The sequence below is a fragment of the Alternaria triticimaculans genome (genome assembly GCF_023758025.1).
Source record: "Alternaria triticimaculans strain BMP 0046 chromosome Unknown scaffold_5, whole genome shotgun sequence".
Taxonomy (NCBI): Eukaryota; Fungi; Ascomycota; class Dothideomycetes; order Pleosporales; family Pleosporaceae; genus Alternaria; species Alternaria triticimaculans.
The window spans coordinates 1494607-1518244 of record NW_026055962.1 but is presented as its reverse complement, the minus strand read 5'-3'; the positions used below and the strand labels follow the sequence as shown (position 1 = coordinate 1518244).

The 23638-nt window shown below is 53.9% G+C and overlaps 9 protein-coding genes across 9 annotated transcripts; 6 read left to right on the top strand and 3 right to left on the bottom strand.

Moving 5' to 3' along the window:
- Positions 1–775: 775 nt before the first annotated feature.
- On the top strand, positions 776–2630 carry J4E78_004835 (uncharacterized protein; the record flags this gene model as incomplete). Its single annotated transcript, XM_049365462.1, has 2 exons — positions 776–1061; positions 1171–2630. The coding sequence occupies 2 exons, from the start codon at positions 776–778 to the stop codon at positions 2628–2630; spliced, it is 1746 nt and encodes a 581-aa protein (XP_049223263.1).
- A 1841-nt stretch (positions 2631–4471) lies between these two features.
- Positions 4472–6154, top strand: J4E78_004834 (uncharacterized protein; the record flags this gene model as incomplete). The annotated part of the gene is made up of 3 exons (XM_049365461.1): positions 4472–4597; positions 4648–4734; positions 4784–6154. 3 exons carry the CDS (start codon positions 4472–4474, stop codon positions 6152–6154), a joined length of 1584 nt encoding a protein of 527 aa, XP_049223262.1.
- Positions 6155–8176: 2022 nt separating this feature from the next.
- J4E78_004833 (uncharacterized protein) lies at positions 8177–10113 on the top strand (the record flags this gene model as incomplete). The annotated part of the gene is made up of 2 exons (XM_049365460.1): positions 8177–8202; positions 8280–10113. 2 exons carry the CDS (start codon positions 8177–8179, stop codon positions 10111–10113), a joined length of 1860 nt encoding a protein of 619 aa, XP_049223261.1.
- Positions 10114–10976: 863 nt separating this feature from the next.
- J4E78_004832 (uncharacterized protein) lies at positions 10977–11660 on the top strand (the record flags this gene model as incomplete). Its single annotated transcript, XM_049365459.1, has 1 exon — positions 10977–11660. One exon carries the CDS (start codon positions 10977–10979, stop codon positions 11658–11660), a length of 684 nt encoding a protein of 227 aa, XP_049223260.1.
- Positions 11661–12234: 574 nt separating this feature from the next.
- NUO49 (NADH:ubiquinone oxidoreductase 49kD subunit) lies at positions 12235–13766 on the bottom strand (the record flags this gene model as incomplete). Its single annotated transcript, XM_049365458.1, has 3 exons — positions 12235–12251; positions 12306–13047; positions 13098–13766. The coding sequence occupies 3 exons, from the start codon at positions 13764–13766 to the stop codon at positions 12235–12237; spliced, it is 1428 nt and encodes a 475-aa protein (XP_049223259.1).
- A 231-nt stretch (positions 13767–13997) lies between these two features.
- Positions 13998–15239, top strand: J4E78_004830 (uncharacterized protein; the record flags this gene model as incomplete). The annotated part of the gene is made up of 3 exons (XM_049365457.1): positions 13998–14036; positions 14090–14194; positions 14253–15239. 3 exons carry the CDS (start codon positions 13998–14000, stop codon positions 15237–15239), a joined length of 1131 nt encoding a protein of 376 aa, XP_049223258.1.
- A 583-nt stretch (positions 15240–15822) lies between these two features.
- Positions 15823–16826, bottom strand: J4E78_004829 (uncharacterized protein; the record flags this gene model as incomplete). The annotated part of the gene is made up of 2 exons (XM_049365456.1): positions 15823–16602; positions 16698–16826. The coding sequence occupies 2 exons, from the start codon at positions 16824–16826 to the stop codon at positions 15823–15825; spliced, it is 909 nt and encodes a 302-aa protein (XP_049223257.1).
- A 1189-nt stretch (positions 16827–18015) lies between these two features.
- On the bottom strand, positions 18016–19085 carry J4E78_004828 (uncharacterized protein; the record flags this gene model as incomplete). Its single annotated transcript, XM_049365455.1, has 3 exons — positions 18016–18275; positions 18325–18914; positions 19024–19085. 3 exons carry the CDS (start codon positions 19083–19085, stop codon positions 18016–18018), a joined length of 912 nt encoding a protein of 303 aa, XP_049223256.1.
- Positions 19086–19888: 803 nt separating this feature from the next.
- J4E78_004827 (uncharacterized protein) lies at positions 19889–22962 on the top strand (the record flags this gene model as incomplete). Its single annotated transcript, XM_049365454.1, has 5 exons — positions 19889–19937; positions 20136–20377; positions 20430–22277; positions 22328–22777; positions 22828–22962. The coding sequence occupies 5 exons, from the start codon at positions 19889–19891 to the stop codon at positions 22960–22962; spliced, it is 2724 nt and encodes a 907-aa protein (XP_049223255.1).
- Positions 22963–23638: the final 676 nt, after the last annotated feature.

Here is a 23638-nt window from a genome sequence, read left to right as displayed (position 1 = left end):
CTGACTTGGCATCGCGATGCGTCCACCGACCCACCAACAACCTGCTTTATGTAAGTGGAGATATGATGCCGCGCTAACCATCAGTAATTTTCCGTAAAACCTGGCAAGCGATAAGCGAGGGTGAAAGACTGTGGCGGTGGTGTACGAATCATCCTTCAAGCCCCGCTCGACGCGGCAGCCGCATTTCATTTTGTGGCGCACACGGCACAGTTGTCCGTATCATCAACGCGTGACGTTAGCACGCCTGACTTCAGCCTGCTGTTTACTCTGCGTCACAACCAAGCCGTCGTCAGCCTACTAACAGCGTCTGCAAGTACCCAAGCCGCAGAGCCAGAACCGGTGAATGGGCAGCATAATCATGCGTGTAATAAATGGTTTGTAGGCTGCTATACTCTGGGCCCTTAACATGCCGCGGCCCCACACCCTGCAGCTGTCCAGCCAAAAGCTACAAGCTGCATCGAAGAGAATCACGTACCCCATGACCTGCGCCTAAGAGAGACGTATTAGGCCCAATGCGCGTGGCTTGCTCAGCTTATCCGGGCCAAGTGTAAGCAATCGACAGACCGGATTGAGGAGATGAGCTGGGAAGCCAACAGCCGCACCCTGGCCGGGGTACATGACGGCTGGCCGCCTTTTTTGTGCAGGTGCCTTTTGTTCTCAGCCTGCTTGTCCTCTTTCTTTATGCTCTGAATCCTTCACTACTATATCCTGTCGCTGCCTGCTGTCGCTTTCGTCTCGTTCTGCTCCAGTCAGTCGTTAAGTGTGTGCCGTCACGATGCGCGGAGTTCATTCAGTCGTTACTCAGGCTAGCCTTGCGCTGTTGCAGCTCTCGTCTGTACTACTGCCTCTCGTTATCGCGCAGGACTCTGTCAGCTATGACTTCGATAGCTATGGAGCTGAAGACCCAAGCGGCACGCCGTACCAAACCTACAGATCGAATGTGGACGTGAAGCCACCGCAGATGCAAATCAATCGCAACGGCACCGCATTGATGAGTGGACATGTGTTCCTGGGAATCAACGGTCTGCCTACGAGTGGGCAGAATTGGCCAGCGATCTTTGGTACGTCGTTCTATTTCCCAGAAAGCTGGTTGAGGGTTGTGACATGAACCCTGCATTGGGTCAGCCCTATCGTATCACGCGACATCCATGTGCTAATCTGTGTAACCAGAGTTCTCGGACGACCGCATGGGCTCGCTTGTGTGGACCGGGAACTACAGCGAACCCTTCGATTTCAAGACGCAAACGTACAAAGGCGAGCCTGTACTCACACTCTGGTCCGGCGAGCTACTGAACGGCTACGGACGCGGCTCTTATCATATCCTCAACCAGAGCTATGACGAGATTGCGCACTTCCAAGTCAGCCGGTTCGGAGACGAAATGGGCGATATCCACGAGTTCCTCATCACCGCTGATGATACTGCGATTGTCTTGATCTATCATGGTATCCCATGGGATCTGACAGCGTCTGGGGGTGTTGAGAACGGTTGGCTGTTCGAGAACACATTCCAGGAGATCAACATCGAGACTGGGGATATTGTCTTTGAGTGGAATGCTAGCACGCATGTTGGTATCAACGAGTCGTACAACTCTCTACCATCCGACGTTGGCCAGTCCGAAGAAGCGCCGTGGGATTACTTCCACATCAACTCGGTTGAAAAGGACAAAAACGGTGACTACCTAGTCTCAGCGCGTGTCATGGACTGCATCTACAAGATTTCAGGACAAGATGGAAGCATCATCTGGCGTCTTCAAGGTCGTCAGTCGGACTTTGATGTTGACCCAGCCGTCACCTTCGCGTTCCAGCACGATGCTCGCTGGGTGGACGAAGACCAAACGCGCATGACGCTCTTCGACAACGGACCCACCGAAACGATCGGCTATTCGCGAGGTCTTCTGCTCGACGTTAATCAGGATGAGAAGACCGTCAAGCTTATCACCGAGTTCACCAATCTAGGCAAGACCTTTGGTACATTCGAAGGCAGCCTACAGGCCATCGATCCCTCTAACGAAACAACAAACTTCATGCTTGGATTTGGAAGCCAGCCCTTCTTCACCGAATTGGATCACGAGGGCAATGTCCTACTTGACGTGCAATTCGGCAAGAGCAACGTCGTAAACGCATACCGAGCGTACCGCCAGCAATGGGAGGGTAAGCCATCAACCAAGCCGGATGTGCACTGGGACCAAGACAGCAACAATGCGTTCTTTTCTTGGAACGGCGCCACCGAGGTTGAGAGTTGGGTTGTATGCACAGCCAATGCTAGCGATTCACGTACCTGGACCAATGTCACTGTGGCAAGGAGAACGGGGTTCGAAACGACAATTAATCTGCAGGATGTCGAGTTGGAAGGCTTTGTACGCGGTAAAGCTGTTAGCGGTGATGGAACCGCGTTGGGCTGGACGATGGCGAGTGATGGAAATGAACTCTTTGATGCGCCGGATGATGTTGAGGAGACTGGATCTGCCAGGACTCCTACGCCTACTGCTTCTCCTTCGAGCTCAGCATCTAATACGGAAGCTGCCCCTGCGAGCACATCGAGCGGTGCTGCGGCAAGAGCGACACATGGGGTTATGGAGCAGGTGTACGTTGCTGCTGTAGTGGTTGTCGGTGGGTTGGCGCTTGCATGAGGAAGCTGTTGATAGGAAGGGGAAGAGGTAGTCACGAAGAAGCATGTGGAACGTAATATTAATATCTATTATCATTGAGTATGCGGGATGTTGGTGTAGAACATGCGGCTTTGAATGAGCCGACCACCCGCGCGACGGGCCGACATCTCCACAACCCAAGCCACCTGCAATCACACCACGCTCTGATACCGTTGCATACGTATCGAGTGACATTATCATGTCTGGAAACACGCTCCTACTTTTTTTACACCGTCACTCCTGCAGATCCGACAGATGAGCGACCCTACATTATCTCGCTCGCTATCACCACTTGACCTGCCTTCGGCTGCTCTGCATTATCACACCCATGCTGAGCCACACCCCGATTCCGAGGATGCAGTGCGCTACGAGCGACAGCGCTTTGCAAAGGAATTAGTTCCCGTACATCGCGAAAGGATTGCTGAAGCAGATGAAGCGCATGCGACGCCCAGTTTCGCTAGCCTACGATCACGCGACACATCACTGCGCAGCTCGTCGCATGGGTCTAGGGACGATCTGAGACGCCGTACTTCCAATGTAGATGGTGTGAGTACAGAGGTCGATGTGTATGAGGACCGAAGCGATGAAGAGGAAGCGGAAAGGACAGAGCGGTGGTATGACCCAGTCATTAGGTTCTGGACCAGACATGTCAGTCTTAGCATCGACGAAGGGGCGCACAGAGATCATCTAGGTATGTCTCCTTCCCTTTGCCCCTTCAGACAATCTAACCGCTGACTACGCCTCAGCACTCGAACGCACCTTCCTGGGCTACCTTCGTACCTCCCTCATTCTTGTTATGACGGGTATCGTGACTGCCCAACTGTTCCACTTGCAACACTCGTCTACGCCCAACTCGCACTTTGGCTTCTACAAGGTTGGCAAACCACTTGCAGCGACCTTCATCTGCATGGCGATTGTAGTAGTTTTGGTTGGAGCGATGAGGTTTTGGAGACTACAGCGAGCGCTTGTGAGAGGCAAGGCGATGGCGGGAGGGTGGGAAGTAGGACTCGTTATGGCGTTGATGGGGTTGTTGCTGTTGGGCACGTTTGCAGTACTCGTTGGAGTGGACGTGGAGAAGACGTATTTTGGAGGATGAGTAGTGCCTGTTCACATGCCACAGCATGTGGTTAGTCAGCGCACCAGCCACGAGCAGAGGTCGAGAACTAGTCATGTAGGAGTTGTACGAGCGTCGTTACGCTTCAAACATGTCTCGAATAGCGGATAGTCATCGTTTGCTGTGGGTCCATGTAAGACCCTTTCGACTAGCCATGCTCACTGTTCAAGCTGCGGCACTGAAGTCGGCGGAAGGCACAGCGGCAAACCGTAGTAACTATGCGGGGCAAAGCGTTGGAAAGGTCTGCCGTCTTTGTGGGTAAGTTGGCTATTGAAATGGACGCATTTGGTCTTGGGCTTCGGTATACGTTGGAAGTGTTAGGGGAGTCAGCGAGCAGCAAACAGGACCGCCAAATGTCCCCAAGAATTTGGAGAGATGATGATGTTTGAGGCGATTAAAGTTACATTGGGCAGATAGGGCCGTTACGCTGCCTCACAGAGCCATTTTGGGCGGAGTGCTTAGGGTGCTGAGGGCAGATGGTGGCGGGGGACGCGGACCGGCCTGGATGAGCCTTGACGCAATGTCTAGTGCGACTTTGTTTCTGAATTCAGCGCGCATTGTGAACCGTGGATCCAAACCCTTTTCTGCGTCCTTGCCAACACAACAAACCTCTGCAGTTGTATAATAGGCGACGAAGCCCCGATCGCACCCTTTGCGCCGCCATCACTCCAGTCCGACACAGCGTCCACGGCGCTCCGACACCGCCACCATGGGGCTCTCCAAATCGACGCGCATCATGATCCTGCTGGCTATCGACACGGCCTTCTTCTTTGTCGAGCTCATCGCGGGTTACACGGTGCACTCTTTGGCGCTGGTCGCCGACTCGTTCCACATGGTGCGTATATCTGGCCTCGCCGCCAGTGATGATGCTGACACGACGCGCAGTTGAACGATGTCATATCGCTCCTCGTTGGATTATGGGCCGTCAAGGTCGCTAGCCAAAAGACCAACTCGAAGACATACACATACGGAGTAAGAAGCCTCGCGTCTGGCATGTAATGGCTATGCTAACTTGGAGCAGTGGCAACGCGCGGAAACCCTGGGCGCTCTCATCAACGGCGTCTTCCTCGTCGCGCTGTGTCTCTCCATCTTCCTCGAGGCCATCCAGCGCTTCGTCGAGCCTCAGGACGTTTCCCACCCGGTTATCATCCTCATCGTCGGTTCTTGCGGCCTCCTGTCCAACATTGTCGGCCTCTTCCTCTTCCACGACCACGGTCACGGCGGCCATTCCCACGGCGGTCATTCACACGGAAACGACGCACACTCGCACGCTGAGGAGGGACACTCTCACGGCATCGATGCGCATGACCATGCCGTTGCGGACGAGCGCGGCAATATAGCCGATGTGCTGCCCCAGAACCGCGTCGGCTTCCCGTCGAACCTCACCCAAAGCCCCTCCAAAGCCACCGCAAAGAAGAACAAGCGCCACAGCCGATCGCACTCACGCAACTACGCAACCATCGACGAGATCTACGTACACCCCTCTTCCTTCAGGAACAGCATCATCGAGTCTTCCCGCGCGCACGATGATGAGGCAGATGACGAGGACAACAATGTTGTAGAGGACGAGGAGCCTACTGAGCAGACTTCGCTTCTATCTAAGCCTAAGAGCCACGGCTCGCACGATCACTCTCACGACCATGCTCACGGAAACGGCAAGACTAGCCAGAAGGACAACCACAAGGGCCACAAGCACAACCAGCCCAAGAAGGAGGCATCGGGAGGTGGACATGGTCACTCTCACGCCGATCTGAACATGCGCGGTGTTTTCCTACATGTCTTGGGTGATGCCCTGGGTAACATTGGTGTCATTGCCACTGCCCTGTTCATCTGGCTTACCGACTACTCCTGGAGGATGTATGCCGACCCCGCGGTATCTCTGCTCATCACCGTCATCATCCTCCTGTCTGCTCTACCCCTGTGCAAGGCTGCATCTCGTATTCTTCTTCAAGCCGTCCCGGAAAACCTGTCCATCGACGACATCACCGACGACATTACTGACCTCACAGGCATCGTCTCCTGCCACCACCTCCACGTCTGGCAACTATCAGACACTAAGCTCATTGCATCGCTCCACGTCCAGGTCGACTTTGACTTCAAGGGTCAGGGCTCAGCACGCTACATGGATCTCGCACGGCAAATCCGCGAATGCCTCCACCAGTACGGTATTCACTCTTCGACCATCCAGCCCGAGTTCTGCCTCGATGCTAGCCACGACCACTCTGCACATGGCTCAGACGAAAGCGGCGCGGAAGATGGCGGTCGCAAGAGCAAGAACTCCAGCGTCAAGGGCGGCCCTGACGCCTGTCTCCTAGAGTGCCCCGACAGCTGTGGTGGAGGAAAACAATGTTGTGACCCCAACACTACCGGTCCCAACGGTCCATCATCATAAGCATCGATTGTTTCCTTCTGTTGTTCACAGTACCCGACGCATTATGTGTCAACTTTCTTTATTGTCTGGGAGGATATTTGTACCAAAAGCTAAGGCGCGAGGTTGTCATCGATCGCTGGGTGCGCGTAGAGAGTCGGATGAAGTTTGATTGCATCGTTATGTATTCGACGAGTAGATGAGGTAAACCTAATTAAAAGATATCACGAAACGTGACATGCGTACTCGTATCCCCAGGCCTTATCTCACCGTTTACACCAACCACCCAACTAAATTAGTAGCTGGCAGGTCGCGTGTCTCACTTGCTCCGTGCTGATGCTGTGGGTAGTATACCCAAGTGGGCAACATCTCCACTCGCGCCCTGTGACACGAAGCACTCCAAGCATATACCAAGCTAATACTATGGAGCTTATGTGGGCACAAGGATAAGCAGCTTCCAGATCTGTGGGTTGAGCCGTGGGTACCGGCGTACCGCCATGCTTGCTGCAGGAGTGACCTTCTGGAAGCCTCAACGACAGGCACACGGAAAGTCGCAAGAATCGCATAGGCAAGGGAAAGCCCGGGATTAACGCGGGGATTGCGCGCTTAACCAAGGGCCATGTAGGCATCCCGAGGTTCAGGCGCGCCACTGCGCCGCTGACAGATTGATGTGTGTCGGTAACAAAGCTTGACCGCGCCTTCCGTGTCTGGGCGCTGCAGCCCAGCCGTGCTTGTAACGGAAATTGCGTGTGGTGACGGAATGGACATGATTGAATCTCAGGAAACATCCTCCAATGCAGTGCTTTCACGTTCACATCACAGCGCTTTCACAGTAACGAGACACACGGCAATGGCGACTGTCCAGTTATCACGCTGCCAGATCATCATCGTCTTACGCCCGTTACTCGCCTGATCCTCGGTCACCGCTATCAGACATTGATCCCACACCAACATCAAAGACCCAACCACCGCTTAAATTCCCCACTAAGCACCTAATAAGCGCGCGATGCGGAGATCCTCCCAGACCCATTGGCCCTGTCGAGGCAGGAATCCCCAATCGAGCGTGTCTAGGCGAGATGACCATGCACGAGAGAACAGCTCCACGGCGGGTCAGAAGCTTATCTCTCTCGGCGTTGCCCGAGCTAGTGTGTACCCGGGACCGTTTAGAGAAGAAACCGAGGTCGTTAGATTCGGCGGACCTGGTCCCTGAAACCGGAGAGAATGGCAGAACTATTACTACTTTCCGCAAATCGGAGTGGGCCGGCCATGCAAATTTTCTGCAAACAGATGAGTGTCTGGAAGGCTGGAGATTGGAAAGATTATGGGTCGGTCGGTGCTGTGTAATGGAAAGTGTTGGATCTTTTGGTTGCAGGATTGCCGATGCCTTCCTATCTTTGTGGCGGCACAGTGGTTAGCATGACTGCAGCTAGACTTGCGTTTGCGGTTTTTTATACGAGTATTGATCATGCCGGGGTGTGCCTTACATCGAAGCGAACTGGCGGACTGGCGAACCACAACGACTGTATTTCCAGGCGAGGGCCCGGCAGCCCGGCACGACATTGAGGTGTGGTAACCAACTACTCTGTCACAAACACCAACGTAAGATCACCGCGTGCCATCGCCGCGTTTGGCAGGTGCTTGCAGGTGTTCCGGGTTGGGGGCGAATCGGTTGTCTGCACGCCGAGCGGGCAGTGGCGCGACTAAGCTGCCAAGGGAAGGCTTCGACAGGCTTTGTGCCGGACGACTATGCTTATCTGGTTAGAACCAGGGCTATCAAGACGTTACATCGGGCATGGCGAGAGTGCTTGTGCGTGCTTGGTCCCACTGCCCTTGAGCGACAGAGGCCAACGTCGGAGCCATTGGGTAGGTGAATGCCATGTGGGTACCGCGTGTGCTCAACGAGGGGGTGGGTTAAATATGGAGGTGTCTTCGTTCTTCTGGTATGACTCCAGGTGTTACCGGATCTCCCTCTCACCCTCTGGTTACACTCACTCTGGGCTGCCTCTCTATTGACCGAATCTTTGGTCGCAATTGAGATCTGAAACCATGGCTACCGCCCACGAGACTACTGCGTACGTTCTGCTTCCCCGTCGGCCCTTTGGTACTCGGGTCCACTGGGATTAATACGGGTTACTGACATGTTTGACAGCGCTGAGGCACTCCAGCACGGCCAAGAGGTCGCTGACAAGCACCCTCACCTCTACGGTGCCACCATCAACGACTCCAACGTTGCCGGCGCGCATGTTTCCACCGAGAAGGACGCTGCGCTCACCGCTGGCTCCCACTCCGATGCTGCTTCCTATGTCCAAGAGGAGGATGGCATTGGTGGCATCAGGCCCACCGCTGAGGAGTTGAAAACACTCCGCAAGGTTGGAGAGCCTCTCCCCAAGAGCGCTTTCTTGGTCGCCATTGTCGAGCTCTGCGAACGTTTCACCTACTATGGTGCTTCTGGTATCTTCCAAAACTACATCTCGCGTCCTCGCAGTGGTGAGGAAGGTCGCGGTGCGCTCGGTATGGGTCACCAGGGAGCCACTGGTCTCACCACCTTCTTCCAGTTCTGGTGCTATGTTACTCCCATTCTCGGTGCCATCATTGCCGATCAGTACCTTGGAAAGTACAACACCATCGTCATCTTCTGCTGCGTCTACATCCTCGGTCTTATCGTACTCACCTGCACATCCATTCCTACCGCTCTGGATCACGGCGCCGGTCTCGCTGGTTACATTGTTGCCATTATCATCATCGGTCTCGGAACTGGAGGTATCAAGTCCAACGTCGCGCCTTTGATCGCCGATCAATACAAGAGGAGACAAATGGTCATTGGCACCGATGACAAGACTGGCGAGAAAGTTATCATTGACCCTGCCATCACCATTCAGAGGATTTACATGATCTTCTACTGGTGCATCAACGCTGGATCTCTGTCTCTGCTTGCTACTCCCTACCTGGAACGCGACCGCGACTTCTGGAGTGCCTACCTGCTCTGCCTCTGCGTCTTCTTCGTCGGACTGCTCGTCCTCGTCCTTGGCCGCAAGGTTTACGTTGTCCGACCTCCTCAGGGATCCATCATTACCGATGCCTTCCGCATTATTTGGATGATGATCAAGAACCGTAACATGGATGCTGCTAAGCCATCTTACCAGGCCGGCCTCGGAAAGACCAAGGTCCTCAACTGGGACGACCACTTTGTCGATGAGGTCAAGCGTGCTCTTATTGCTTGCCAGGTCTTCTGCTTCTACCCCATCTACTGGGTCGTCTACGGCAACTTCTCCAACAACTTCGTCACCCAGGCCGGTCAGATGCGTCTTCACGGCATTCCCAACGATCTGATGCAGAACTTCGATCCCATCGCTATTATCGTTTTCCTGCCCATTGTCGACCAGTGGCTCATGCCCACGCTCCGCAAGCACAAGATCGCCTTCCCTCCTATCAACCGCATTGTCGCCGGTTTCTGGATTGCATCCTTCGCTATGATTTACGCTTGCGTCATCCAGTACTACATCTACCACTCTGGTCCCTGCTACATGACCCCACTAGCCTGCGACGCTGATCTTGTCGATGGCGTTCACCAGGGTAACAACATCCACGTTGCCGCCCAAACCGGTGCCTACATTCTTATTGGTCTCTCTGAGATCTTCGCCTCCGTTACTGGACTCGAGTACGCCTACACCAAGGCCCCGCCCAGCATGAAGTCCTTCGTCCAGTCCATGTACCTCCTCACCAACGCTTTCGGATCTGCCATCTCCGAGGCTCTCAACCCGCTTGTCGTTGACCCCAAGATCCAGTGGATGTTTGCTGGTCTTGCCGTTGCTTCGTTCATCGCTGGTTGCCTCATCTGGATTCTGTTCCACCACCTCAACGAGACTGAGGACGAGATGAACCAGCTTGACCAGGACTACGACAAGGATGAGACCTTGAGGAGGAGCAGTGTGCACGGAGACCGCACTGTCGGTGTCCACCATTCTATCGATGAGAAGGCATAGATGGGGTTGCGGAGATCCCGAAAGGGATGCTAGTATGAAGTTAATGTGCCATATTGCATGGCAGCTATGATACCAAGATGAGAATTCAACTGTTCAAAACAAATTGTCTGTTCTTTGATAACGTGATGTGCAACTCAATGGCTTTCTGTTTCGTCCTCTAGAAGCAGTGATGTCGTTCCAGTCTGAACTGTTCTGCGTAGCCGGACTTCGATTTCTCCTAAGACCGCGTTCCTGTGTTCCACGGTCCACTGTTGTTCGGCAGCGTACAACGAGTCCAGATTGTCTGGTATTTTGTTGGAAGAGCGCTCGGAACCTGCCCAGACCACCGCCAATGAGAGCTACCTAGGTAGCGGGGGGCGCTAAGCCAGCCCCGCATTTACCGTGAAGCCCACTGGCGAAGACACTTTACCCCCATGCACTTCCATTCACTCCAGTTGATTGTTTGCTGTGCAGCGAACGCTATTAGAAAGATGCCTAGATTCGCGTTCCTCATTTCCTCTTCCTAAACGTGCCTTCTCCGCAAATTGTCGACGATCTCGCTTACCTGCTATTCTGGGAGACTAAGCAAGCCTATGGTCACCTTCTAGATTTGGCCTGTCCTAAGCTCGTATACATCGTCACACCTCGTATCGTTTGGCCCCTACGTTCGAGACACCGCTTCCTTCCACCTGTGATACGATATAGCTCTTTTACTCAGACGCGTCAGCTCGTGCGTTCGTTCCTAGCTGAAGTTTTACATGTTTGCTTTTGTGGTGGTGCTCAACCTCCTTCAGCCTCTCTTTCGACCTAGCTAGCTACTCGTCACTTACCACCTACCAACTTTCTCATTCGCATCACGCTACATGCAGCAACAGCCGCTCAAGATGACGTCTACAATCACCACAACACCGACGACGACGTACAACTACGTCTACACAACCTACACAAACGCGTCGCCGAGCCCTTTCACCAAACCCACAGAGTTCCCGTCCATCTTCAGCTACGGCCCTGCAGTAGGATGCGCCTCCAACTCTGCCATGCCCGATACACCCGCGCAGCCTTCCAATTACCCTCTCGGTCGACCGTCCGGCCGCGATGGCGGATGCGTCATCAGCAACGACGCGGACTTCAACGACCATGCTTTCTGGGACATGTACGCGTGCTGTTCTGGAAACGATAGCACCGCAATGGGCAGCCCGTTCCCTTGCACGGCAATGTGCTCGGCTAGCGACGAACAGAGCTTCTTGGAGCTGGGAGAGTGTCTGAGCAAGAGGGTCGACGTTGTTATCTGCACTCCGCCGTTCGACGAGATTAGCAAGAATTCGACGGACCCGGATACGGCTAGTAGCAGCAGTTCTGCTGCACAGTCGTCATCGGCGAGGACGATGAGCGAGAGCGGCCTGACTGCGAGCTCAAGTGGCGATGCGAGCGCGAGTGCTAGCTCTTCGAATGCGGACTCGACGGGCGCTGCCAGTGCGGTGGGTGTTACACATGGTGCGTTTTCGAAGGCTGGGCTGGCGGTATTCGGCATCATGGCGCTCTGCTCCGCTGCGGGCATGTTCTTGTAGGGGGGCACGGGATAGGATAATGTATATTATAACTGAGCTGGTCTTACTTCCGTGTCCCCTTCCAGTACCTTGGTGTTAGCTTCATACAGTCGGAACATAATTCATAAATTGCTGTCATCCGAATGGCGGTGTCGTAGCCTCATTGCATAGCTAGTGCTTTCTTGAAATGGTCCTATTATCATGGACATCTCATCTACTAACATGCTCATGGCTATTTCATAATGTGACGCCTTTATGTTGGTATAAAACGACAAAGAGAAAGGATCGAAGAACCAACGATCACAACTTCCTGGGAATCTACCAGGATGCACATATAGAAAGGGACAAGATGAACATGCAAATGTCAATTGACTTTCAAGAAACACGTAGGTACAGTATTTACAACCAGTCACCTAATCCGCTACCGCCGCTGCTGAGCCACCACACCGAAAACCAAATCGTCTTCGTGATTGATCTCGTCGACCATACGAGTGTCACCCATCGGCTCTGTATCCTTCATGGAACGCGACAAAAAACCATGCTGTGCAATTCGAACCAATGATGCAGCCCCCTTTCTATTTCTTTCTTCTACTTCTTACCGGTCAACTTCACCTGCAGAGGAAGTTAGTATATGTTTCACATGCACTTCGTACAATCAGGACTTACCAAACACCAAATCCATTGTTCCGATAATGGCGACGGCATCGGCAAGCAAGTGACCTCTTGAAATCTGGTCCATGCAGGCCAAATGTGCGAATCCAGGTGCCCTAATCTTGCACCTGTACGGCCTCTCGCTACCATCTGAGACCAAGAAGACACCCATCTCTCCCTTGGGCGCCTCAATAGCGCTGTATGTCTCACCAGGCGGAACAGTGTAGCCCTTGCTGAAGAGCAAGAAGTGGTGGATAAGAGCCTCCATGTTCTCCTTCATGGCAGCACGTGGTGGGGGCGCGATCTTGTAGTCCTCAACCTTGACGGGGCCGGCTGGCATGTCGTTCAAGCACTGGTGAATGATGCGCAGGGACTGGCGGAACTCCTCCATACGGCAGAGGTAACGGTCGTAGCAGTCACCGTTGACACCGACAGGGACATCGAAGTCAACCCTGTCGTAGGCGTCGTATGGCTGCGATTTGCGGACGTCCCAGGGAACACCGGATCCTCGGAGCATGACACCGGAGAAAGAGTAGTTGATGGCGTCAGCAGCTGAGACAACACCAACGCCCTTTGTGCGGCCAATCCAGATACGGTTGTCTGTCAACATCTCCTCAGTCTCGTCGATGCGGTCACCGAACTGGGTAGCCCATTGGTAGATATCGTCGAGAAGACCGAGGGGAAGATCCTGCGACACACCACCAGGGCGAACATAGGCTGCGTGAAGACGGGCACCGGAAACACGTTCGTAGAATTCCTAGACGTAATCAGCATGTGCAATCTATACTTTTGCCACGCACAACTCACCATGAGCTTCTCACGCTCCTCGAAACCCCACAAGAAGGGCGTCAGAGCACCGACATCCATAGCGTGGGACAAGACCGACATGAGATGGTTCAGAATGCGGGTGATTTCACCGAACAAGGTACGGATGTACTTGGCGCGGATTGGGATATCGATGTTCAGCAGCTTCTCGACAGCCAGCGAGAAGCACTGTTCGTTTGTCATCATGGAGACATAGTCGAGTCGGTCAAAGTATGGCAGGGCCTGGAGGTATGTCCGGTACTCGATGAGCTTCTCTGTGCCTCTGTGCAGCAGGCCAACGTGCGGGTCGGCGCGCACAATCTCCTCTCCGTTCAGCTCCAGAATCAAGCGCAGCACACCGTGGGCAGCGGGATGCTGGGGCCCGAAGTTGACAGTGTAATGCCGGATCTTCCTGGTGTCCACATGTTCGTCCTCCTCCGCCCGGGTTTCCTGGGCCGTCTCGGCCGGTGCAACGCCACCGAAGTTGGAATCGGTCGGGACCAGTCGTGTCCGCTGGCTCTCCTCGACTTCAGCGTATCGGCGGGGGAATGTAGTCGACAGGCAGCGTGCAATGGGCCGTGAAGGGATTGCCGATCGGAGCTGGGGTCGGGAGGCGTTGAGGCACGCTCGCTTCGCCGCGGGGCCGGCCAGACGCGCAAAGGAGACGGGCATGGTGGTGGTATCTCTCCCTACGTCGAGTATAGGGCCTCAATGGGCGTGTAGAGTGGAGAGTGAGGGCGTGGCGTTGGAGGGGAGCTTTCCTCATATCGATGATGCTACCAGATTGAGTCTACCGCCATTGGCTGAGCGGGTCTTGGCGTGCCGGCGCCTTCCTCGAACTTTTTGTGAACATGGAAAGTGCTCCCCTCCGAAAACACCAAACTTGACCCCAACACCGCAACCATGTCGACGCCGAGTGCACAGGAGCAGATCAAGCGCAAGGTACATACGCGACTTGGAATACGGGGTTGATCTTCCGCTAATGCTACGATTAGACGCTTGGAGTTGGTCCAGAGACCGTCACCAACCAGCAGTCTACCGACTTCCCAGGACACTGGCCGGGCGAGAACCACGAGTGGGACTTGGAATACTTCAAGGAGGTATGCGCGACCAGATTCACGTCAAAAATACTTGACTACATACTAACCAAAGCTTCAGAACTTCAACGTCACCTTCCACAAATTTGTCCCCAACAACGCCGAGTTCTCTCTCACTGGTATCGACACCTCGGTCGCAAACGCCTTCCGCCGCATTCTCCTCTCCGAAATTCCTACGCTCGCCATAGAAGACGTCTTCATCTACCAAAACACATCCATCATCCAAGACGAAGTGCTCGCCCACCGCCTCGGCCTAATCCCCCTCTGCGGCGACCGCGAGGGTCTGCGTTGGTTGAAATGGTACAAGAAGCCCACAGACGACGACGAGGGCTCTGGAACACCCTCAGACTACAACACCATTGCGCTGCGATTAGACGTGGAATGCACATGGCAAGAGGGCGGTCTGCAACGAGCAGTAGCTGGAGAGACCGATCCGGATAAACTCTACGTCGGCCACAATGTCTACGCTAAAGATATCGTCTTCCAACCCCACGGCCGTCAAGAGGAGAAGTTTGCGCAAAGCGAAGGGAAAGAAATCCGGTCTACCAACCCAGATATCCTGATCGCAAAGATGAGGCCAGGGCAGAGCATTTGTCTCAGCATGCACGCTATCAAGGGTATTGGACAAGACCATGCCAAGTTCTCCCCCGTCGCAACGGCTTCGTACCGCCTTATGCCTACCATCGACATCACGAAACCCATCATCGGCGCCGACGCAAAGAAATTCGCGCGCTGCTTCCCGCGGGGCGTCATCAAGCTCGACAAGGTCACTTCCGAGGATGCTCAGAAACACGCCGAGCTGGAAGGCAAGGAAGGCGAGCCCAAGGCTGTAGTCGAGAACGCCATGAACGACACCGTCAGCAGAGAATGCTTAAGACATCCCGAATTCAAAGACAAAGTGAAGCTTGGTCGGATACGAGACCATTTCATCTTCAAGGTAGAAAGCACTGGCCAGTGGGAGAGCGACGAGCTGTTTTTGGAGAGTGTCAAGCTGCTCAAGATCAAGTGTCAGAGGATTAAGAGAGGGTTGGATGAGATGCAAAAGTAGGAAGCTCTTTAGAACGGGAGTGTGGAAGAATTTGCATTGCAATGGCGTTTTAGGGCATTACGGTGGCGGGTTTCGAAAAGTCTACGATATCATGGAGCGACTTCTTTTGCATGGATTAGTCCATCTGGCATTGTGCCTTTGAGCGGTTGTCAAAAGGCATAATAAATTATTACACCATACTTTCAGATTGCATCTCGCATTAAGGGAGCAGGTTTCATGTGTATGATCTGGTACCTCAAACACAAAACGTATTCAAGGACGTTGATGTCTATGCTAGAACAAGATCGAAGTACAGTCTATAGGGAAAAACAAGTTTGCTTCTATTGATACAACTAGACATTCGTAATTGACGCGTATTTATACACAAATCATAGCTTTACAAAAGACGAAACCGACAAGTATCAACCGGGGTATATGAGAGTTTGTCCACCTGGGACACCTTGCTAAATGAACATCAAAGAAAGTCGTATAGGGGTTGTGTCTCGTTGACCGTGACAGAATGCATGGGTATGTTCGTAGGTCATCCGCGTAGAATCATTGCCACGAGAGCTGGGGAGGTTTCGACGAAAGGACATGCTGACGGCTACGAGAGCTCTGCCAGCGCATCGCTACACAGCTTCTGCACGCTTTCAGGGTTGAAGCGTGGGCGCCATGTCATATTCTTCCTCTTCTGCTGCAGCTTCTCCCGTTCCTCGTCTGTCAGCATGCAGCTGCTGCGAGGATCTTTGAACTGCGACTTGGTGGGGGATGGCGAAGGAGTCGGGAATGCGAAACGCACACCACGGACACCGGTCGTCTCTTTTAGGGTCCGCACACTAGTAAGATGGCCCTCTACCATGCGGACAAAGGCGGGGGTGCCACTCGGCAGTTGGACCCCTGGTTTCGATCGCACATGCTCTGTGGTAAGAGGTGATAGGATACTGTCGTTCTTGATGTGGCGGGACAAGGGTCTGGGGTCGGCACACGAGTCCCATTCCACGTTCTTGCCGGGTGGGGATGGAAAGCGGAAGTTCCTCAGCGCAAGATCTGGGTCTACCTCCAGGTCGAAGGCGTAGGAATCTGTGCTTGAGGTCGAGCTGCGATAGCTGCTTGTTGAGTCAAAGGACCTGACTCTGGATGACCGCCGGAACCAGGTCTGTTCGTTTGGAATGGTCGCAGAGTCTGGTGTCAGAGGCTGGTCGTCGTCCTCCATCGGCGCAGTGGAAGATGGCGAAGGTGGTGTAAGAGCGACGATGGTCTCATTGTAGTACTTTTCCGCCGCGTTCAGTTCCTTGTAGCGGTTTTTCAGCGTCGCTTCTCTCGCCAGTGTGTCGTGAGAGAGGGCGATGTAGAAGTTCAGATAAGCAGAGTGGATGGGATGGATCTGTTATACGTTAGCACTTGCTTTTCGTGTATTGCGCTTGCCTTGGCGACTTTGAATGTCTGAAGGGTGCACGGCGTAGTGTTACTTTTACATACCTTGTCATTGATATCACCCAGTAAACGCTCCCCAAAACTTGCGCATTGTGTGTAGTGTCGACTAGCATACAGATCCTTGAGAGCCTGCATCTTCGCCTTCAACATGTATGTTCCAGCCTGCGCCAGCATATCGCTCAGTCGTTCGAAGTTGTGGGTCGGTGAATGTGGGTCGAACTTGATTGAAGAGCAAGCAGCGATTGAATTGTAGTTGCGAATGTGAGCTCGGGCGTGAAGCAGACCGGATACAGGCGGAAAGAAAAGAGAGAAGCGCAGCCTCAAAGAACGAAAAAGTGAAGCCGGCTTCAGGGTTTATTGAATTGGTAGCGATGTAAGCAGTAAAGGCAATAATGCAGGGTGCGCTTTCCTCTTCTCGATGCTCCTCAGAAAACAGCTACCGGAGCGCTTTTAGTGGGCGAACGAGATAAAAAGCAACCTTGGAATGCAAACGCCCATAATGGGCCATATTATATGATGCCTCAAGGGCCTGACCGTGCCTGACTAGGCCTGACGTACTATTTCTGCGGGTGAGGGTGTGGTAAGAGGGGCGAGTCCGTTTCGAATGCAGGTTACGTTTCATAAACCAGCTATCCCTACCCTTAGCGCGCCGAAGAAGGTCAGGTACGCAAACACTTGCCGTCATTGGGGTTGAAGCACGCATAAGGTTTGAAGAACCCTCGTGCAGACTGCTTGATTTGCAGTCTCATGGCAGTTGGTGTGCATAGTTGCTGCCTCACTGAGTAGTGGTGTAGTCGTCTGCCGGCGATTTTTCCCTCTGCCGTTGTCTGCGACTCATGACCTACAGCTGAGGCACAGGTCGGCATTGCAAGCCGGACATTAGCTTTGCCAAATTGCTGTTGGACCATGATGAGATATATCACACACACGCCAACTTGCAGTTGATTGATCTAGATCCGAGGCCGATCGCGCTGCACTGCAGCACACATCCGCGTGGTGTTTACCCAAGCGACCGTTTCCGATCTGGCGTGGAGGTTGTAGCGAGGACGGAGGATGCCGAGGCGCTCTTTGAGGTGGCTGGTCATCTTAGCCTGCATTTCTGCGACGACAATGAGCAGGAGAGCTGACACACGTGATGAGCATGACAGTACCTGGATCTGCACGGTGCTGCCCAGATGTGACGTAGGCCGCAGCGTAGATACGGTCGAGAAGCAGACATGACACAAGGCACGAGATTCAACCATGAATGTTTTCCACGAACTGGCTGGTACAAAAGAGCTATGAACAGATGGTTATTCTACACAGCCCATGAGGGAGATGGAACCAGATCATTGGGATATCAAGTCTAAAGCTCCTGGAGCGCTTAACCCTCGGAAGCAGCGGCACCGGTAATAATCTCGACAAGTTCGCCAGTAATGACGGCTTGACGCGTTCGGTTGTAGAGAATCTGGAACTTGTTGATCATGTCTCCAGCGTTCTTGGAAGCATTGTCCATGGCGTTTTGACGCGCAGACTGCTCGCAAGCGTGACCCTCAGCCAGCGCCCAGAAGAGCGAGTTGGCAAGGGCGTACTCGCGGAGGTTGGGGAGAACCTCATCCTCAATCTCGAAAGCAGAGAAGTTGGCTAGATAGATTGTCAGCCATGAATTTGGCTACTTGGAGGTGTGACGTACCAGACTGGGCAATAGCCTCCTCAGAGTAGGCCTCCTGGATAGTGGCCTCGTAACTCGAAGCGTTGATGAACTTGTTGTAGACGATCTTGATGGAAGCGTATTCGGTGGGCAGCATGGAGATCTGGTCGGCAATGTGCAGGGAGTCGGCAAAGGTAGGAACGTCCTTTCCGGCACCGGCGAAGGACAGGACCATGTTCTTTCCGTTGGAACGACCAAGTTGCGCCTTGCACTTCTCGCCAATGACAGCCAACTCAATGTCGGAGTTCTGTTGGAGCATAGCCCTGACCTTCCTCGACATTCCCGAGTGGATACCACCGCAGAGGCCCTTGTCGGAGCTGCAGACGATGACCAGGTTCTTCTTGCCCTCACTCTCGATGGGCTTGGTCTCGGCGCTCTCGAAAACGGTGTTGGACGTCTGGCCGTACTTGCGGGACTCGGTCATGGCCTTCTGGGCACGGGTGAGCTTGGTGGAGGCGACAACCTTCATGGTCTTGGTGATCTTCTCGATGTTGCGAATCGACTTGAGGCGGCCCTCGATTTCACGGAGGGTGGCATAGCCGGCAGCGTTGGAGACGGAGAGGGTGGCGGGCCTAGATACACAAGTTCCAGTCAGCGATTGATGCAGTGGGCGATGCAATGGCTCCGGCAATGGGGGGTCGCAGAGCGCGAGAAAAGCTGCGGGCTGAGGTGGGAGCGTACCGGGCGGCGGCGGCGGCCATGCCCGCCTTGAAGGCCGGGCGCGCAGCTCGTGACAGCATCATGGCTACGGATTGAGATGAGTGGAGATGGCGACAGCCGGTGGTGGTGCTTCACTGCTGTCTTTGCTGAGCGGAAGCTCTCATCGGGCAGTCGGGACACTGAATTGCTTTCCGCGCTAACACGCCAAGTGTCACGTGAGAGATTCCAGCAGAGGACACCGGATGCGGAGCCTCTCACCGGCGCCGCCACGCTCGTGGCAGTCTGCGTGCAGTGTAGAGTGTGTCTTTGAACCATGCTGAAGTCCGAGGAGTCTGAAAATGGCCCCAAAGACGACATCGTCGTGACAACATTAGGAGGACATAGGCACGAACAATGGAGGAACAGGTGGCAGGCACCAACTAGGCACCCACCAAAGCCTTGACGCACCGTTCCGCATGTTCCGTATTGTAGGAAAAGCAAGCAGCTTGCACAATGGCTGTGTTCGCTGGTAGCCGATTTGCAGCGTCCTAGTGCATCGATCGATGGTGAGGTTACGCATCTGCTGCAAAGGCCGAACGCCCGTGCGCTGGTGGACTTAGTGAAGCACAGCTGGGCAATGGCTCCCTGGCTGCGCTTCACTTAACTCAGCATCCTCTGTCCGCCCTCGTCTATTCCCTTCGTCCCTGCTGCCTCAAACTTCAACATCGCCTCAATCGCACGACGTGTTTGCCCGCAAGCGGCGCGCGTCTCTCCACAACTCTCACCCTTCCACGGGCTCCGCTCTTTCGTTCCCACTAGGTTTCCTCGATCTGCGCCAGATCTCGCTGAGCACGCCCGTCCTGTTTTTTATTATCCGCAATCCCGGCGCGCGCCTGTCTCTTCCATCATGTCCTCTTCAGACGACGACACTCCTCTTGTGAGAGGAAAGAACCAAGGTGAGTGCGCCCGGCAAGCTGCGCTATCTCCACGCGCCACGGCTATCTCCCTCTCACGCGCCCCGATCGCCCTTGTCAAATTCCACCCTCTCACCTCCCAACTATTACCAACCTCCTCCCTCGCTACCTTACCCAACGTAGCGCAACCAGTGCGCCTCCACTAAAGACGCAAAATGGCTAACGAAACTTTTCCAACAGCAAAGTCCAACGAACAGATCACCAAAGAAGAAGACAGAAAAATGGACGCCCAAGTCCCTTCCAACGGTCACGTCGAGCCCGGCATCTCAATCCGTATGGGTCCAGTCGCCGACGACGACAAGATGGATATCGATGCGCCCGAGACCAACGGCGCCAACGGAAAGCGCAAGTCACGCAGCAGCGTCACAAACAGCAAATCGTACAAGGACGTCAGTAGCTCCGAGGATGACGACAAGCCTTTGGTAGGTCGCCCTTGATGAACTTCACGCGCGTTAAGCTGGACTAACCTTCCAGCAGAGTAAGCGGCGGCGAACCTCACAGCAAGCAAAACCCACCCAGGACGACTCCGAGTCAGAACTCAGCGATGTGCCTCTCAAGGCCAGGGTGCTCCCCAAAGCAAGCGCCGAACAAATCGGAGAGTCTGCCGACTCCGACGTGCCTCTCGCAACGAAGCTCACTAAGAAGAAGGAGTCCATCGAGAAGGCCGCTGCAAAGGAGGCCAAGGCCATGCGCAGCAAAGAGAAGGCTGCCCCGAAGCGCAAGCAGAAGGTAGAAAGCGACAGCGACGACGACATTCCTCTTGCGAAGAAGAAGGCGCCGGCCAAGAAGACAAACGGAGTCAAGAAGGAAGAGTCCGATTCTGACGCGCCGCTCGCCAAAAAGGCTGCCCCGAAGAAAGCCACCAAAGCGAAGCCTGCCGCCGCCGCGCCTGTCAAGAAGGGCAAGGGCAAAGTCAAGAAAGAGGAGACTGAGCAGGACGAGGAGGCTGAGAACGAGGAGGAAGAGTACCGCTGGTGGGAGGACCCAGGCAAGAGTGATGGCACCAAGAAGTGGGACACACTGGAACACGCCGGTGTTGTCTTTCCTCCCGAGTACGAGCCGCTTCCCAAACACGTCAAACTGGTATACGATGGTGTACCTGTTACCCTGCACAAGGACGCCGAGGAGGTAGCTACTTTCTACGGAAGCATGCTGAACTCCACCCACAACGTCGAGAACCCTACCTTCAACAAAAACTTCTTCGAGGACTTTACTAAGGTTCTGGATAAGACTGGACACGGCAAAGACAAAGATGGAAACACAGTCAAGATCAAGAAGTTTGAGAAGTGTGATTTCAAGCCCATCTTCGAATGGTTCGACGCGGAGCGCGCTAAGAAGAAGGCTCTCTCGCAAGCCGAGAAGAAAGCGCTCAAGGCTGAGAAGGAGGCTGCTGAGGCTCAGTACATGTACTGCCTGTGGGATGGTCGCAAGCAAAAGGTCGGCAACTTCCGCGTTGAACCCCCCGGTCTTTTCCGTGGTCGTGGTGAGCATCCCAAGACCGGTCGTGTAAAGGAGCGCGTTATGCCCGAGCAAATCACCATCAACATTGGCGAGAATGCCAAAGTCCCTGAGCCACCCGCGGGTCACAAATGGAAGGCGGTCAAGCACGATCACGAAGGCACATGGCTGGCTATGTGGCAAGAAAACATCAACAGTGCTTATAAGTACGTCATGCTCGCTGCCAACTCCGACATCAAGGGCCAGAGCGATTTCAAGAAGTTCGAGAAGGCGCGAGAACTCAAGAAGCACATCGACCGCATCCGCAAAGACTACCGCAAAGATCTCAATTCCAAGATGATGGCTGATCGTCAACGTGCTACCGCCATCTACCTCATTGATCAGTTCGCCCTCCGTGCTGGTAACGAGAAGGGAGAGGATGAGGCTGATACCGTCGGTTGCTGCTCGCTCAAGTTTCAGCATATCACTCTGAAGCCGCCGGAGACTGTCATCTTTGACTTCTTGGGTAAAGACAGTATTCGGTTCTACGACGAAGTCAAGGTCGATCCGCAAGTCTTCAAGAACCTGAAGCTGTTCAAGAAGGAGCCCAAGACCACAGGCGATGACATCTTCGATCGACTGACTACGTCGGGTCTCAACAAGCATCTGACAAGCTACATGCCTGGTCTCACCGCAAAGGTATTCCGTACCTACAACGCCTCGTACACAATGGCCCGGCTGCTCAAGGAGATGAAGGCTACTGGCACAGTCCAGGAGAAGGTGAAGGCTTACAACGATGCCAATCGTGAAGTTGCCATTCTGTGTAACCACAAGCGTACTGTCGCTGCGAGTCACGCAACCTCCATCGAGAAGATGAACGAGAGGGTATGTTGTCGTCGCACATTCCGCCATTTTACTATGCTAACTTCTGTCAGATTAATGGTCTTCGTTATCAGGTTTGGAGGACCAAGATGATGATGATCGACGTGGACCCGAAGATCAAGAAGAAGAAGGGTGCTGAGTACTTTGAGCGACCCGAAGACCTCGACATGGAGTGGGTCAAACAGCACCAGGAGGCAGAGATCGAAGAGATGCGACAAAAGATCACCAAGAAGTTCGAGAAAGAGAACGAGAAGCTCAAGGCCGACGGCGAGAAGGAGATGAAGCCTAAGGAGCTCGAGGAGCGTATGGAGAAGGTCAATGAGCTGGCCGCCAAATACAAGAAGGAAAACAAGACTGGCAAGGTCGAAGCTGAGGGCAAGGGTCCAACAGTCGACAAGCTTGAGGGTAACATCGACAAGCTCAACCAGCGCATTGAGAACATGAAGATACAGATGGAGGACAAGGAGGGCAACAAGGAGGTTGCCCTTGGCACGTCCAAGATCGTAAGTCACTCCCCGTCCATCTTGCATGATCTCTGACTAACCGCAACTAGAACTACATCGACCCTCGTCTCACGGTGGTCTTCTCCAAGAAGTTCGACGTACCCATCGAGAAGTTCTTCTCCAAGACACTCCGCGAGAAGTTCGACTGGGCCATCAAGTCAGTCGACGAGACCTGGGAGTTTTAGAGCGAAGCATGCATGCAAGGCGGGGTTTCCTTGTCTTCGGACATCTTCTTAGATTTGCATCGGGTGCACACAGCATCATAGGGTGAGACTGACTGGGCGACATGCGGCGAAGAAAAGCACGATGGCATTTAGTACTATTTCCGTATGAAAGGGCATGGGTGATACGGTTCGGCGAGCATGCGATATGACGTTGCGATCTCATTTTACTTCAGGGAGTCCACTGCATAGCTTTAAGATATTCATAGTAGCTCTGCGATCTAGCCTGTCATCTACAGCGATATATCAAATAGAGACTCAGCTGAAAAGGATTACTGATGCATATGCAAGTGCGGGACGATCACCATCCTTAGTGACGTTCTATGCATGAACTGCTGTTCGACTCCGAAGTTGTGCATGCATGCCTGTCTTGAACTGCACCGTCACACAACCTGCTCTGGATGCAAACTGCATGTCGGCCGGGTCGCACAATCACGATGGGTGGCATAGAGCGGTGTAAGAAAGTGCGTCGCAGCCAATGATACGGCCTGGGTACCTGCGTTACATTTATTGATAGGAGGTACAGATCGAAGAGATCTCTAGATTCGCACGCCGTGTGCTATGGTACCCGGCGCCGACAGGCCTCGGAGCCCGGAGCTGCATGACACAACGCCGGTACGAACTGTGTATGTTGGAGGCG